This window comes from Rhinoraja longicauda, chromosome 24 (genome assembly GCF_053455715.1).
Source record: "Rhinoraja longicauda isolate Sanriku21f chromosome 24, sRhiLon1.1, whole genome shotgun sequence".
In the NCBI taxonomy this organism is placed as follows: Eukaryota; Metazoa; Chordata; class Chondrichthyes; order Rajiformes; family Arhynchobatidae; genus Rhinoraja; species Rhinoraja longicauda.
In genome coordinates this window covers 12,352,887-12,365,430 of record NC_135976.1, presented here as the reverse complement: position 1 = coordinate 12,365,430, position 12,544 = coordinate 12,352,887, and the positions used below count along the sequence as shown (strand labels likewise).

At 41.1% G+C, this 12,544-nt stretch overlaps 1 protein-coding gene across 11 annotated transcripts in view; it reads left to right on the top strand.

Annotated features, from left to right (window-relative positions):
• LOC144605429 (neuron navigator 1-like) overlaps nucleotides 1-12,544 on the top strand; it is a 602,839-nt gene that overhangs the window by 545,670 nt on the left and 44,625 nt on the right. For 8 of the 11 annotated variants that reach the window (XM_078420673.1, XM_078420677.1, XM_078420676.1 and 5 more), the window contains 4 exons: nucleotides 2,893-3,061; nucleotides 3,823-3,987; nucleotides 5,427-5,524; nucleotides 10,167-10,262. In XM_078420673.1, the coding sequence (XP_078276799.1) occupies nucleotides 2,893-3,061; nucleotides 3,823-3,987; nucleotides 5,427-5,524; nucleotides 10,167-10,262 (528 nt within the window). The remainder of the gene's footprint in view (nucleotides 1-2,892; nucleotides 3,062-3,822; nucleotides 3,988-5,426; nucleotides 5,525-10,166; nucleotides 10,263-12,544) is intronic. The other 3 variants (XM_078420678.1, XM_078420681.1, XM_078420679.1) reach the window with 2 other exon arrangements.

Sequence of the window (12,544 nt, the reverse complement as noted above, 5' to 3'; positions counted from 1 at the left end):
GACAACCAGTATGCCATGCGGTACATGTCAATACATGTACTCCAAGCGTGGTCTCTCAGAAGGGAACCGAAGGGGATATTTATTCACACAGAGGCTGATTGAAACTTGAAACGCACTTCGTGAAGCGGTGATGGGAACAGATATTCTCAGGGCATTTAAGAAGCATTTAGACGAGTACTTGAATCAAAGGCAAAGAAGGCTATGGGCCTAACGTGGAAATAATGTAATAGAGTAGATAGGTACAGATGGCATGGATGTAGAGGGCTGAACAGCCTGTTTCTCTACTATATAACACCAACAACCACCTAATAGTCTCACACCAACAGTATCTGGACAGATTGACGGAGAATTAGAACCAGTGTTGCAGTGCTAATGTTCTAGGTGCCGGAGCTGTCACTGGTGCTGGAGCGGCCGCTGTTAAATTCCCCGCTGGTTAAAATTTCCCGCTGTTTACTTTGGGTTTTTTTTACAGAGGTGCCGGAGCGGTGCTCCGGTGAGCTCCGGCAGCACTGCACCCTGATTAGAACAGGTTTAGCCATATCATACTTTGAATCTGTTATATTTTTGGTGAGCTCATTGCTGATTCATAGTCATAGGGTGATACAGAGTGGAAACAGGCCCTTCGGCCCAACTTGCCCACACAGGCCAACATGTCCCAGCTACACTAGTCCTACCTGTCAGCATTTGGTCCATATCCCACCAAGCCTGTCCTATCCATGTACCGGTCTAAGTGTTTCTTAAATGTTGGGATAGTCCTCAAATATCTCCTCTGGCAGCTTGTTCCATACACCCACCACCCTTTGTGTGAATCCATGGTTTGCAAAAATTAATAGGGACTTCAGTCATTGCCGCATTTATTTAAGGATTTGATTTAGCACACATAACCTCGCAGCTGAGGGAATGGTTGGCACGATCACACAATCCCTTCAAGCGATCACTGGTAGCAACGTCAGGATTGCCAAGTCTGTCCCTCCCTCCCATGATGAGCCACCTCTGACTGCACTTGACAGGCCAGATGGAATCAAGGCCTGTGAAGTAGAGAATTAATCTCACAACGTTGTTAGAACATAGACATAGAACAGTTCAGCATAGGTCCCTTGGCCCTTTGTGTCTGTCATAAGGTCATAAGGAATAGGAGTAGAATTAGGCCATTCGGCCCATCAAGTCTACTCCACCATTCAATCATGGCTGATCTATCTCTCCCTCCTAAACCCGTTCCCCTGCCTTCTCCCCATAACCTCTGACACCTGTACTAATCAAGAATCTATCTATCTCTGCCTTAAAATTATCCCACTGACAGCCTCCACAGATTTTCACAGATTCACCACCCTCTGACTAAAGAAATTTCTCCTCATCTCCTTCCCAAAAATACATTCTTTAATTCTGAGGCTATGACCTCTAGTCCTGGACTCTCCCACTAGTGGAAACATCTTCTCCACATCCACTCTATCCAAGCCTTTCACTATTCTGTCTGTGTGCAAACAGAGTGCCAAGTGAAGCTAATCTCCTCTGCTTGCATGTGATCCATATCCCAAATTTCTTGCATATCCACGTGCCTATCTAAAAGCCTCTTAAAAGCCACCCATCCAGTTATTGCACCGCAAACTCTTTGACAGAGTAACAAATGCAAAGAGTCATAGCTCCTTATTTTAACACCAAATATGAATGTAGCTGAAATATGTTTATACTCGTGCGAAGTTTGCTGTGGCAAATTCATGTTCTGATGAATTCACGAAATCTATTTTATCCTGATCAATAATATGAAACCAAGGGACAATTTTTTGGCTCGTTATTTTAAAAGTTGTGCTGCTGTAGACATGGACTTTATTTTTTTGTGCCTACCATTATTTCCTTCAGAAGAATTATTAGCTGTTCAATTGGCATATTACCCATTTCAAAATGATTGTTCTGATCAGAATTATGAAACTAAAATTACACAGGGTGAACAGACTGACTAAATGAGGCAGATTTTCATCTCAAACGCTTGGGTGGTAATGTTGTAGAGTTTGCTTGCGGTAACATTTTTATACCAGTAATTTCATTGGAATGAAAAGCAGACAGATCCTAAAGAGACCCTCTCCCTCCCGTACAGATCCCCAGCCAACTTGTAAAATCAATATTCCCCCCGTATCTTTCACAAAATGTAGTATAATCTTCTCGTTGTGCATCACATCATAAAATCCTTCGTGAAGGGATTTGCTTTATAGATGTGAAAAGATGATAAAATACACAAATAACCACTCTAACAGCACGCAAATTAATTTTCCACAAAATGAAAGGCTATATTTAGCCAATAAGACGGTTAGCCTTAAACAAAGAATAATTTCAAGTTAAGTGTTTATATTAAAATTGAATTTAAATGTTATTAGAAATATTAGACATCGGTGGGTTTCCTGTTGTTTTGAATTGGTAACTTTCGCAAGTCCAGACGTTCTAGGAGCAGAATTAGGGCGGTCGGCTCATCAAGTCTACTGAATCATGTACTGATGGCTGGTCTACCTTTCCCTCTCAACCACATTCTCCTGCCTTCTCCCCATAACCCTTGACACCCGTACTAATCAGGAATCTGTCAATCTCCGCCTTAAAAATATCCATTGACTTGGCGTCCACAGCCGTCTGTCTTTATTGTTAACATTAAACTTAATGTATTTAACTTTGTCTTTATTTTCAAAGAAAAACCACGTGTTTTTTATTGAATCATGTTCACTCTTTGCATATACTCTGCACTTTGTACCGTCCCCTTTGCTCTACCGATTTGCATTTGAGTTTGACTTGATTGTATTCATGTGTAGTGTTATCCCATCTGATGGGCTAGCATGCATAACAAAGCTTTTAACTGTACCTCGGGACATGTGACAATAATGAACCCAAACCTGAACTTTGTCTTTGTAGGTGGAAATTGAAACACTGAAAATGGAAAACGACCGTCTTAAAGCTGATCCAGGTACAGGAACTTCAGAAACTGTGCCAATGACTTCTGCCACTTCCTCTCCTCGGCGATCCCTAGGGCTCACCTTAGCTCACTCGTTCAGTCTCAGTCTTACAGACTCTATTGACCAAGGTAACGTTAAATACAGCTTCTACTCCTCTGACATCTGTGTCTCCCAACACTACATTTCACAAATCACAATTGTCTCTGCGCATTTACGCTATGGTGGGAAGTTAGTCGATAGGTTTATTGGTGGTGGAATACATTGCCACAGACGGCTGTGGGGGCCAAGCCAATGGATATTTTTAAGGCAGAGATCGACAAATTCTTGATTAGTAAGGGTGTCAGGGGTTATCCGAAGAAGGCAGGAGAGTGGGGTTGAGCGGGAAAGATGCATCAGCCATGATTGAATGGTGGAGTTGATGGGCCAAATTACCTAATTCCTCTCCTAGAACTTATGAACTATTGATTATTATTAAATTGGCCAGAGTAAGTTTAATTTTGAGATCAACATCTCTGCTTCAAAAGTTTTGTCCCTGCCTCCCCTCCCCACAATCAGCAGTTGTTGTCAAAGTTTTTCTTATTCCTCCAAATTCTGCTCAGCCTTGCCCCTTGCTCAGCCCTTCATTAGACATTCTCATAATTAATCCCCAATCAGAAACTGCTCCAAACACCCCCCCCCCTCCCCGTCCCTGCTCCCTTCCACCTATATCCCTCCCTGCGTCTTTATATTTCACTTCTTTCCTTATGTTATATGCATATTCTCCAGAGATGCTCCCTGACCCGCTGAGTTATTCCAGTACTTTATGTCTTTGTTCCTCATTTAGGTGTTTGCAAATGAGAATGTAAAGAATGTAGTTAACGCCACTTTAATTTTATAACCTTGTTACCAGGTGACACAGTGGTGCAACTGGCAGAGCCACTGCCTCAGAGCGCCAGAGACCCGTGTTCGATCCTGACCTCGAGTGCTGCCTGTGTGGAGTTTGCACGGTCTCCCTGTAACTGCATGGGTTTTCTTCAGGTGTTCCGGTTTCCTCCCACATCCCAAAGACACGCAGGTTTGTAGGTTAATTGGCTTCTGTAAATTGCCCCTAGTGTGTAGGGAATGGATGATAAAGTGGGAGAACATAGAATTCGTATGAATGGGTGATTGGTGGTTGGTGTGGACTCTGTTTCCATGCTGTATCTCTAAAGTAAACGAAACTAAATGCAGATGCAGCAAAATTGCAGAGTTTTTAATTTATTTATCAAAAATCAGTTGTAATGGACATCAATATGTTAAAGTCGGCGGGTCTGGCAGCATCTCTGGAGAACAAGGCTATGTAAAAATGTACACAAACCTTCTAGTAACAGGATAGAATTGTGTAAAGATATTCTTAGGGACTGAAATACCAACAGACTCAACAGAGTTATTTGTATCATCCTGAATCCATCCAAGGTAATCGTGTACAGACACAAAATCCTGGAGTAACTCAGCGGGTCAGGCAGCATCTCTGGAGAAAAAGAATAGGTGATGTTTCGGGTCAGAACCCTTCATCAGACTGTTGTTGCTGATCGTTTGTTGAACTATTTATTTTCCATGATATCAGTAAATTATAATAGCTGTTTTGATGTAAATAGATATTGCGTTGATTGATAGAACTGTACAGTGATGGTGGAAATTTGCACTTATGCAAAATGTAAATGAGGGAGTGAAATTATTTCCTTGTATAAAAAAGTATAATTTATCTGCTCAAACCCAAAATAGTAAAGATTTTTTTTTTCCCATTTTCATTGAGGGCTATACAGTGGTGGAACCACTGCCTCACAATGCCAGAGACCCGTGTTCAATCCTGACCTCAAGTGCTGTCCGTGTGGAGTTTGCACGTTCTCCCTGTGACTGGATGAGTTTCATCCGGATTATCTGGTTTCCTCCCATATCCCAAAGATTTGTAGGTTAATTGGCCCTCTCTAAATTGCCCTTAGAGTATAGGGAGTGAATGCGAAAGTGGGATAGCATAGAGCTAGTGTGAATGAATGGTCGGCGTGGACTCGGTGGGCCGAAAGGGCCTATTTCCATGCTACATATTCCAATCAATTAATTCAATGAATCAGTTTCATGTGATTCATGATATAATAACATATCAGCATGACCATTTGGCTGTATTTGAAACGGGAGAGAAAAGATTGCCATATTCCTACTGTCCCTTAGAAACTGTACCTCTGTTTATGTGAGCTTCAACACTTTACATGAATTTTCAATTTCAAATTAAACACGTGACAGCACATGGTATAGAAAGCCGATTAGTAAAGAAGTTTATTATTCATTTTCAGACCCTCACTTAAGGATGTTCTTAGTCCAGTCTAAGAAATTACTTTTACTTGATTTCGATTAACTACTTCTGTGAAAAAAACACGTTTTCTTTTCCCTACATGTAATACGGTGCAGAATTGGTGTATTATGAAACTTTGGTCTTGCTTGGTCTTGTTGCATTATTTTCTTCCTTCTCTGATTTAGATACGTCCCCAATGGATGGGGTGATCTGCTCCTCCTCAAAGGAAGAAATAAATGTTCGAATTGTGGTCCTACTAACTGAAGAGCAGATTTGCAATGAAGTAAGATGGATATTAATATACAGATAATTGGGGATGCAATGTTTAATTTTTGTGAGTAAGCAAAATTTTGATTAATGTCTTCATTATCCTGCATTATCCAAGCTGGAAAGGCTACAGATTTATGAGGATGTTGCCAGGACTAGATGGTCTGAGCTCCAGGGAGAGGTTGAGTAGGCCGGGACTCTATTCCTTGGAGCACAGGAGGATGAGGAGTCATCTTATAGAGGTGTACAAAATCATGAAAGGAATAGATCGGGTAGGTGTACAAAGTCTTTTGCCCAGAGTAGGTGAATCAAGGACCAGAGGACATAGGTTTAAGGTGAAGGGGAAAGGATTTAATTGGAATTTGAGGGGTAATTTTTTCACACAAAGGATGGTGGGTGTATGGAACAAGCTGCCAGAGGAGGTAGTTGAGGCTGGGACTATCCCAACATTTAAGAAACAGTTAGACAGGTACATGGATAGGACAGGTTTGGAGGATTATGGACCAAACGCAGGTAGGTGGGACTAGTGTAGCTGGGACATGTTGGCCGGTGTGGGCAAGTTTGGCTGAAAGGCCTGTTTTCATGCTGTATCACTCTATGACTGTATCCCCCAAAAAAGCATATAAAGGCGTAAGAGTGTGGATTAAAAGCAAAAGATGGTACCACTGTTTGAGACCTTGGTCCTTTTAATACAACCTGCAGTTCCTAACCAAGGGAACAGTAAATTGTCTGAGGATGCCATTTGGTAGCTGATTGATCAAATGGAGGAACTCTGTTTGCTGGCAGGACTAAGGGAGATGAGGAGTAGATTAAGGAGAGCTCATGAAGGGAAAGAGGAAGTGTGCCAAGTTTACAAAGGCTGGCTTTGGGTTTAAATCCTTTTAACGCCCCCATGATCCTGTTGAATTTTATTTTCAAATATCCCCCTATAAGGAGCAGTGCCAAAAGCAGAACAACACTTAAGACCGTGTCTGGTCGAGGCACTACGTGACTGAAGCCGAGCTTCCTTCCCTTTACACCACAGAGCCCTGTTCCAGTGTCTTCTGTTTCCCTTGTGTTTATGTGTGCTGCGTTTCAATGTTTCACATGCCAGGACACCCAAACCCATTGGGCCTTCACAGTTCCTACTTCCTCATTCTAAATGAATAAAAATCTATGAGCCCTTCCATCGTTCTGTACACAGTTCGAAATAGAAAATGTAATTGAGACAAAAAGTATATTTATTTCTCCCCAGCTGAACACATAACAACTTATTGTAGTTTTGCTGCAATAAAGTTGTATTGTACAGAAATAGACTTTTGACCCACCTGGTCAATGCTGATCATTTTTGCCCAGCTACATAAAGCCCATTTGCCAGCATTGGGTACGTATCCTTCAATGCCTTGCATATTTAAGTGTCTCTCTAAATGCTTCTTCAGCAAAGTGATTGTATCGGATTCCACCACCTTCTCTGGCAGCATGTTTTATATATCAATCACTCTCTCCTCAGATGCCATTTAAAACTCCTTCTGCTCACCGACATCCCGTCCCCGATCATATTTAAAAGCTTCAAATGAAAGCGAAAGATGACTTAATGCTTCTCGTGCAAATCTTGCATATTCACAGAGATTGTCAATCAGCACAAGGATGTCAAACATATGTAATGCACAGATTTTGATGGGACTTGTACAACTTTCATTTATACGTTCATTGCCTGAAAACCAGCGTGGACAACTCACCCAGGCGTAGGTCTTCATAGGATGGTAGAGACTTGCTTAAAGGGGCCCTGCCTTAACTACTCTGTTCTCCCCATAGAATCTAACATATTGTTTTTTCATAAGCTTAAAAAATACTCTTATTAGTTATGCCCATCTGCCAACTGACCACTGCACCTATTCCCCGCCCCAATTGAGCCCAGCTGCTGGAGTCAATACGTACATATATTACTATGCCCAAGATAGACACAGAATTCTGGAGTAACTCAGCAGGATAAGCAGTGTCTCTGGATAGAAGGAATGGTGTCGTTTCAGGACGAGACACTACTTCAGATTGAGAGTCAGGGGAGATAAGGAAGCGTAAGGTGTGAAAATGAGACATCAAAGGGGATGCAGGTCAAAGAAAATGTAGAAAAAAATAGTGACTTCTCTAACTTCAAGTAACCCTTGCTTTCCCTCTCTGTCCATCCCTCCCCTTTCCTAGTTCTCCGACCAGTGTGACTGTCCCACTGATTAATTTTTTTTATTTAAAAAAAATAAAAATTTAAAAGCATATGTACAGATGGAAATGAGAAAAAAAAAAGAGTTATAACTATAAAAATTAAAGGGGGTAGATCCGGGAGACAATAACCACAGTTGTACATCCAACCCTAAACTCAAGTTTCAACTTTAAATTTTAAATTTTTATTTGAGTCCTGTGTCAAACCCATTTACTTTTCTAAAAATTCAATAAATGGAGACCATATTTTAAAAAATAAATCAGGTTTGTCAATTAAGGCAAATCTTATTTTTTCCAAATGCAAGGTCTCTGTCATTTCCGTAATCCACATTTTAGTTGTGGGGGTTATTGGTTTTGTCCAAAATTTAAATATTAATTTTTTCGCAGTTATTAAACTGTAATCAAGAAAATGTACCTGACTTGTAAAGTTTGTAATATGTTCTGATAATCCTAATATTATTAATTTTGGATCCACATCCAATTGCTTGTCAATAACTTTAGAAACTATTTTAAAAATATCCAACCAGAAATTTTGCATTTTTATTAAATTTTATCTCTGCAAGCTTTGTTGTCATCTCCTTCGAGCTAACAATGATCTATTCTACATTTTCCTTGAACTTTACCCCCTTTGATGTCTTGTTTTCACACCTTACACTTACTTATCTCTGTGTCTCCATCTCCCCAGACTCTCAGTCTGAAGAAGGGTTTCGACCCGAAACGTCACCATTCCTTCTATCCAGAGATGCTGCCTGTCTCGCTGAGTTACTCTGGCATGTTGTGTCTACAGTGTAAACCAGCATCTGAAGTTCCTTCCTACCCATTACTATGCCCAGGTCTATTTATGTTCCAACACCTTTAGCCTGTAATCTTGACCATACCACCCAACTGGAACCTTTAATCTCACCTTCTCTCCCCCTCACATGGATATGCCTCTTTTACCCCAACCCCATTTCAAGGTCAACCCATGATAAACCTGAGTGCATATTTCACAAGTGCAACATATATCTATTGTGCATAATGCTAAACATGTTATGGTGTTTTGCAACATAGTTTCTATCAAAACTGGTTAGGGGCACTATACCCAAAAGGGCGCAAAGTGCTGGAGTAACTCAGCGGGTCAGGCAGCATCTCTGGAGAACATGGATCGGTGATATTTCAGGTCGTGATCCTTCTTCAGACTGAAACATGACCCAAAATGTCAGTCCGATGAAGAGTCCTGACCCAAAACCTCACCTGTCCATGTTCTCCTGAGATGCTGCCTGACCTGCTGATTTACTCCAGCACTTTGTGTATTTTTGTGTAAACCAGCATCTGCCGTTGCTTGTTTCTACACTACCCTGTACACAGCTAGATTATTACATATTTTGAGACACCATTTTTAAGCTACTTCCATTCTGCAAAATGACGATTCTCAAATCTACTCCAATGTTCATTTTTTTCGGTTTTTGAAGGTAAACCCTGGAAAACAACATGGGAAGCATTATAATATAATTCCCTCATAATTTGCATGTCGCAATCCACCTTTTCACATTGTTATTTGGAAGAACTTGCGCACAGGAGAAAATAATCGTGAGTTGCACTGAAAAAAGCTCCATCTTTCCCCTTCAAGCCTAACCCACTATTTGGTAACTCATTTCCCAAATCCCTTTGTTTTCATCTGTGTCCAAAAATCTGTGCTTCTGAACTTTAAGTACATAAGGTCATAAGTGATAGGAGCAGAATTAGGCCATTTGGCCCATCAAGTCTACTCTGCTATTCAATCAGGGCTGATGTATCTCTCCTTCCCATCCACATTCTCCAGCCTTCTCCCCTTAACCTCTGACACCCGTAATAATCAAGAATCTATCTATCTCTGCCTTAATCCGATGGATAGGCATCAACAGCACTCCACACACTCTCAGCCCTATGCATCAAGACATTTCTACTTATCTCTGAGATAAATGAGCAATCCTGCATTCCCAATTGTACCTCATTTTCCTCAATTCTGAGAACACTGTGTGATAAATGATCTCAAGTTTCCATTTACATTTCTGCAGCTGTCAGGAAATTCATGAGTTCAAAAACTGGAAAAGGACCACTCTGACTCCTTGCCTGCTTCATGTCCAATTGCAAAACAAACACATTTACCATAAACATATGTCTTAAAAGTTCCAGGCAGGTGCAGATATGAAACTCAAGACAAAATGGCACCAAAGCGCTGCAGTAATTCAGCCGGTCAAGCAGCATCTCTGGAGAACATGTTCAGATTACGTTTCAGGTCGGGAACCTTCTTCAGATTGAAACATGACCCGAAATGGGAGTCTGAAGGAGTCCCCATCCAAAACCTCGCCTGCCCATGTTCTCCTGACACGCTGCCTTTCCTCCTGAGTTACTCCAGCATTTTGTGTCTTTTTTTTGTTGTAAACCAGCTTCTGCTGTTCCTTGTATTTATATGAAACTAAACAGATTTGTTTTTCTCCAAACAGACCACAAAGCAGCAAGAATTTTTCCTTGGTTTTGCCAAAGTAAATGGAACAACTGACTGGACTACTTTAGATGGAGTTATCTGCCAGTTGTTTAAGGTATGTTTAGTTTATTGCTTAATATGACTGGTTTCCTTCCTGAAAGTTCTCATAGCAGGTGAAGGGATTTTCTTTTCAAGAACAATATAATGTATTTAGTTATCGAGTCCCCAATGCAGCTCACCGCCAATAACATTTAAAGAATTAAGCCAGCTTCAAGGGCAAGCTAGCTCTCAAAATGTCCCTGATGTTATTGAGAGGGTCAGAAACCTGGACTATCTAGAGCCTGCAGTTATCTATTGGAACTTGATGGAACAAGAATTCTTACTCTACATTAATAAATCGCTAATTTTTACCTGGAGTCTTTTCAGCGAGTACTGATTAGCTTGCTGAAAATATGGAAAGAAAGTGCATCTTATTCTAACTCCCACTGGGGTTGATCCGCATAGTTAGTGAAGTTAATAAACAGAAAGAAATTGAAAAGTTCATGCTGGAGGCAATAGCAGATATATAAAAAAGCCTCATAAAAGATTTAAGAATTGTAAAACCCAGCAATATATAACTAACAACATGAAATGTATTTAAGTCGTAAATGCCAAATATTATTTCAGAGTCTTAATTCAAAAGCTATTTTCCGTTCTATCGCTTTATTATATACTTTGCAAACCTGAACTTGAGCCACTAACGCTAAGGATTCAAGTGACAGAAATATACAAAGTTATAGTGCAAAAGTAGATCATGTGACCCATCATAACTATACCAAATGAACAGTCCAATTGATCCCAACTCTGTCACAGCCATGTAAATATTTTCCCTGGTCATCCAATTTTCTTTGAATGTTCCTGCTAAATATACAGTCCGCCGCCAAGCTTACAGTTCATTCCATATCAATATAATCCACCCTGTTAAGAAAATAATTTATGTGATCCAGCGCTGTTTTGCCAGTATGTTTAATCAGGCTGTTGAACCTCGTTGAACAGTGGATACAGGTTATTTTCATGTGTATCAATATTATTCATAATTTTGATTACTGCCACCAAACCTCCTTTTAACTTTCTATATTGCAAGAAGAACAGTCCTATCTTCTTTATTCTGTTCATGTAACTGAACCTAAAATCAGAGAAAACATCTGATCCAAGAGATCTAAGAACTAAGATCTAAGAACTATCCCATCAAAACTGTACTGCACTGTAAGGAGTTTGTACATTCTCCCCGTGACCTGCGTGGGTTTTCTCCGAGATCTTCGGTTTCCTCCCACACTCCAAAGACGTACAGGTATGTAGGTTAATTGGCTGGGTAAAGGTAAAAATTGTCCCTAGTGGGTGTAGGATAGTGTTAATGTGCGGGGATCGCTGGGCGGCACGGACTTGGTGGGCCGAAAAGACCTGTTTCCGGCTGTATATATATGATATGATATGATAAATCCCAAGCGCAGCGGTAGAATTACCATAACTCGCTGCCTTGTTTGAAAATCCAAAGATCCCTAAATTTGGGTCCTGATCCAAAAACTCTAAAATCCCTGAACCTGAAGATGGTCCCGACATGAAACTATGGCCTGACATTAGTTTAGTTTAGAGATACAGCACCCTTCGGCCCACCGAGTCCGCGCCGACCAGCGATCCCCATACATTAACACTATCCTACACATTAGGGACAATTTACAATTTTTACCGAAGCCAATTAACCTACAAACCTGGACGTCTGTGGGGGGAAACCGGAGCAGCCGGGGAAACCCACGCTGTCACGGGGAGAACGCACAAGCTTCGTACAGGCAGTACCCGTAATCAGGATCAAACCGGGTCCCTGGCGCTGTAAGGCAGCAACTCTACCACTGCGCTACTGTTCCCAGGACCTGCTGAGTGCCTCCATCATTTAGTGTTTTCAAGATCCTAGCATCTGCAGTTTCTTGTGTCTCTTGTGATCCCCATTCTTTAATAGTTATAATGATCGTTCACGTTCTCCAATGTATCTTTCCCGTACTTTCTCCTAAGGTGCTTGATCTTGGTTCCCAATAATTGAGAAAATACAGAAACCAAGTAAAAGTGCACTTATTTCATTAAACTGGGGCAGGATGACATTTTTCATTTAATTTAATTACCACAAGAAGGAGAACAAAAGACCATGGAATTAAACAAAGTAAAATCTCTCACCTCCTCAGGTTGAGGGGGATATGGGCCAAACGTGGGCACTTGGGACTAGTGTACTTGAGCTCTCTTGGTCAGCATGGGCAAGTTGGGCGTAGGGCAGCATTGTGGCACAGCGGTAGAGTTGCTGCCTTACAGCGCCAGAGACCCGGGTTGAATCCAGACTATGGGTGCTTGTCTGTACGGAGTGTGTACGTT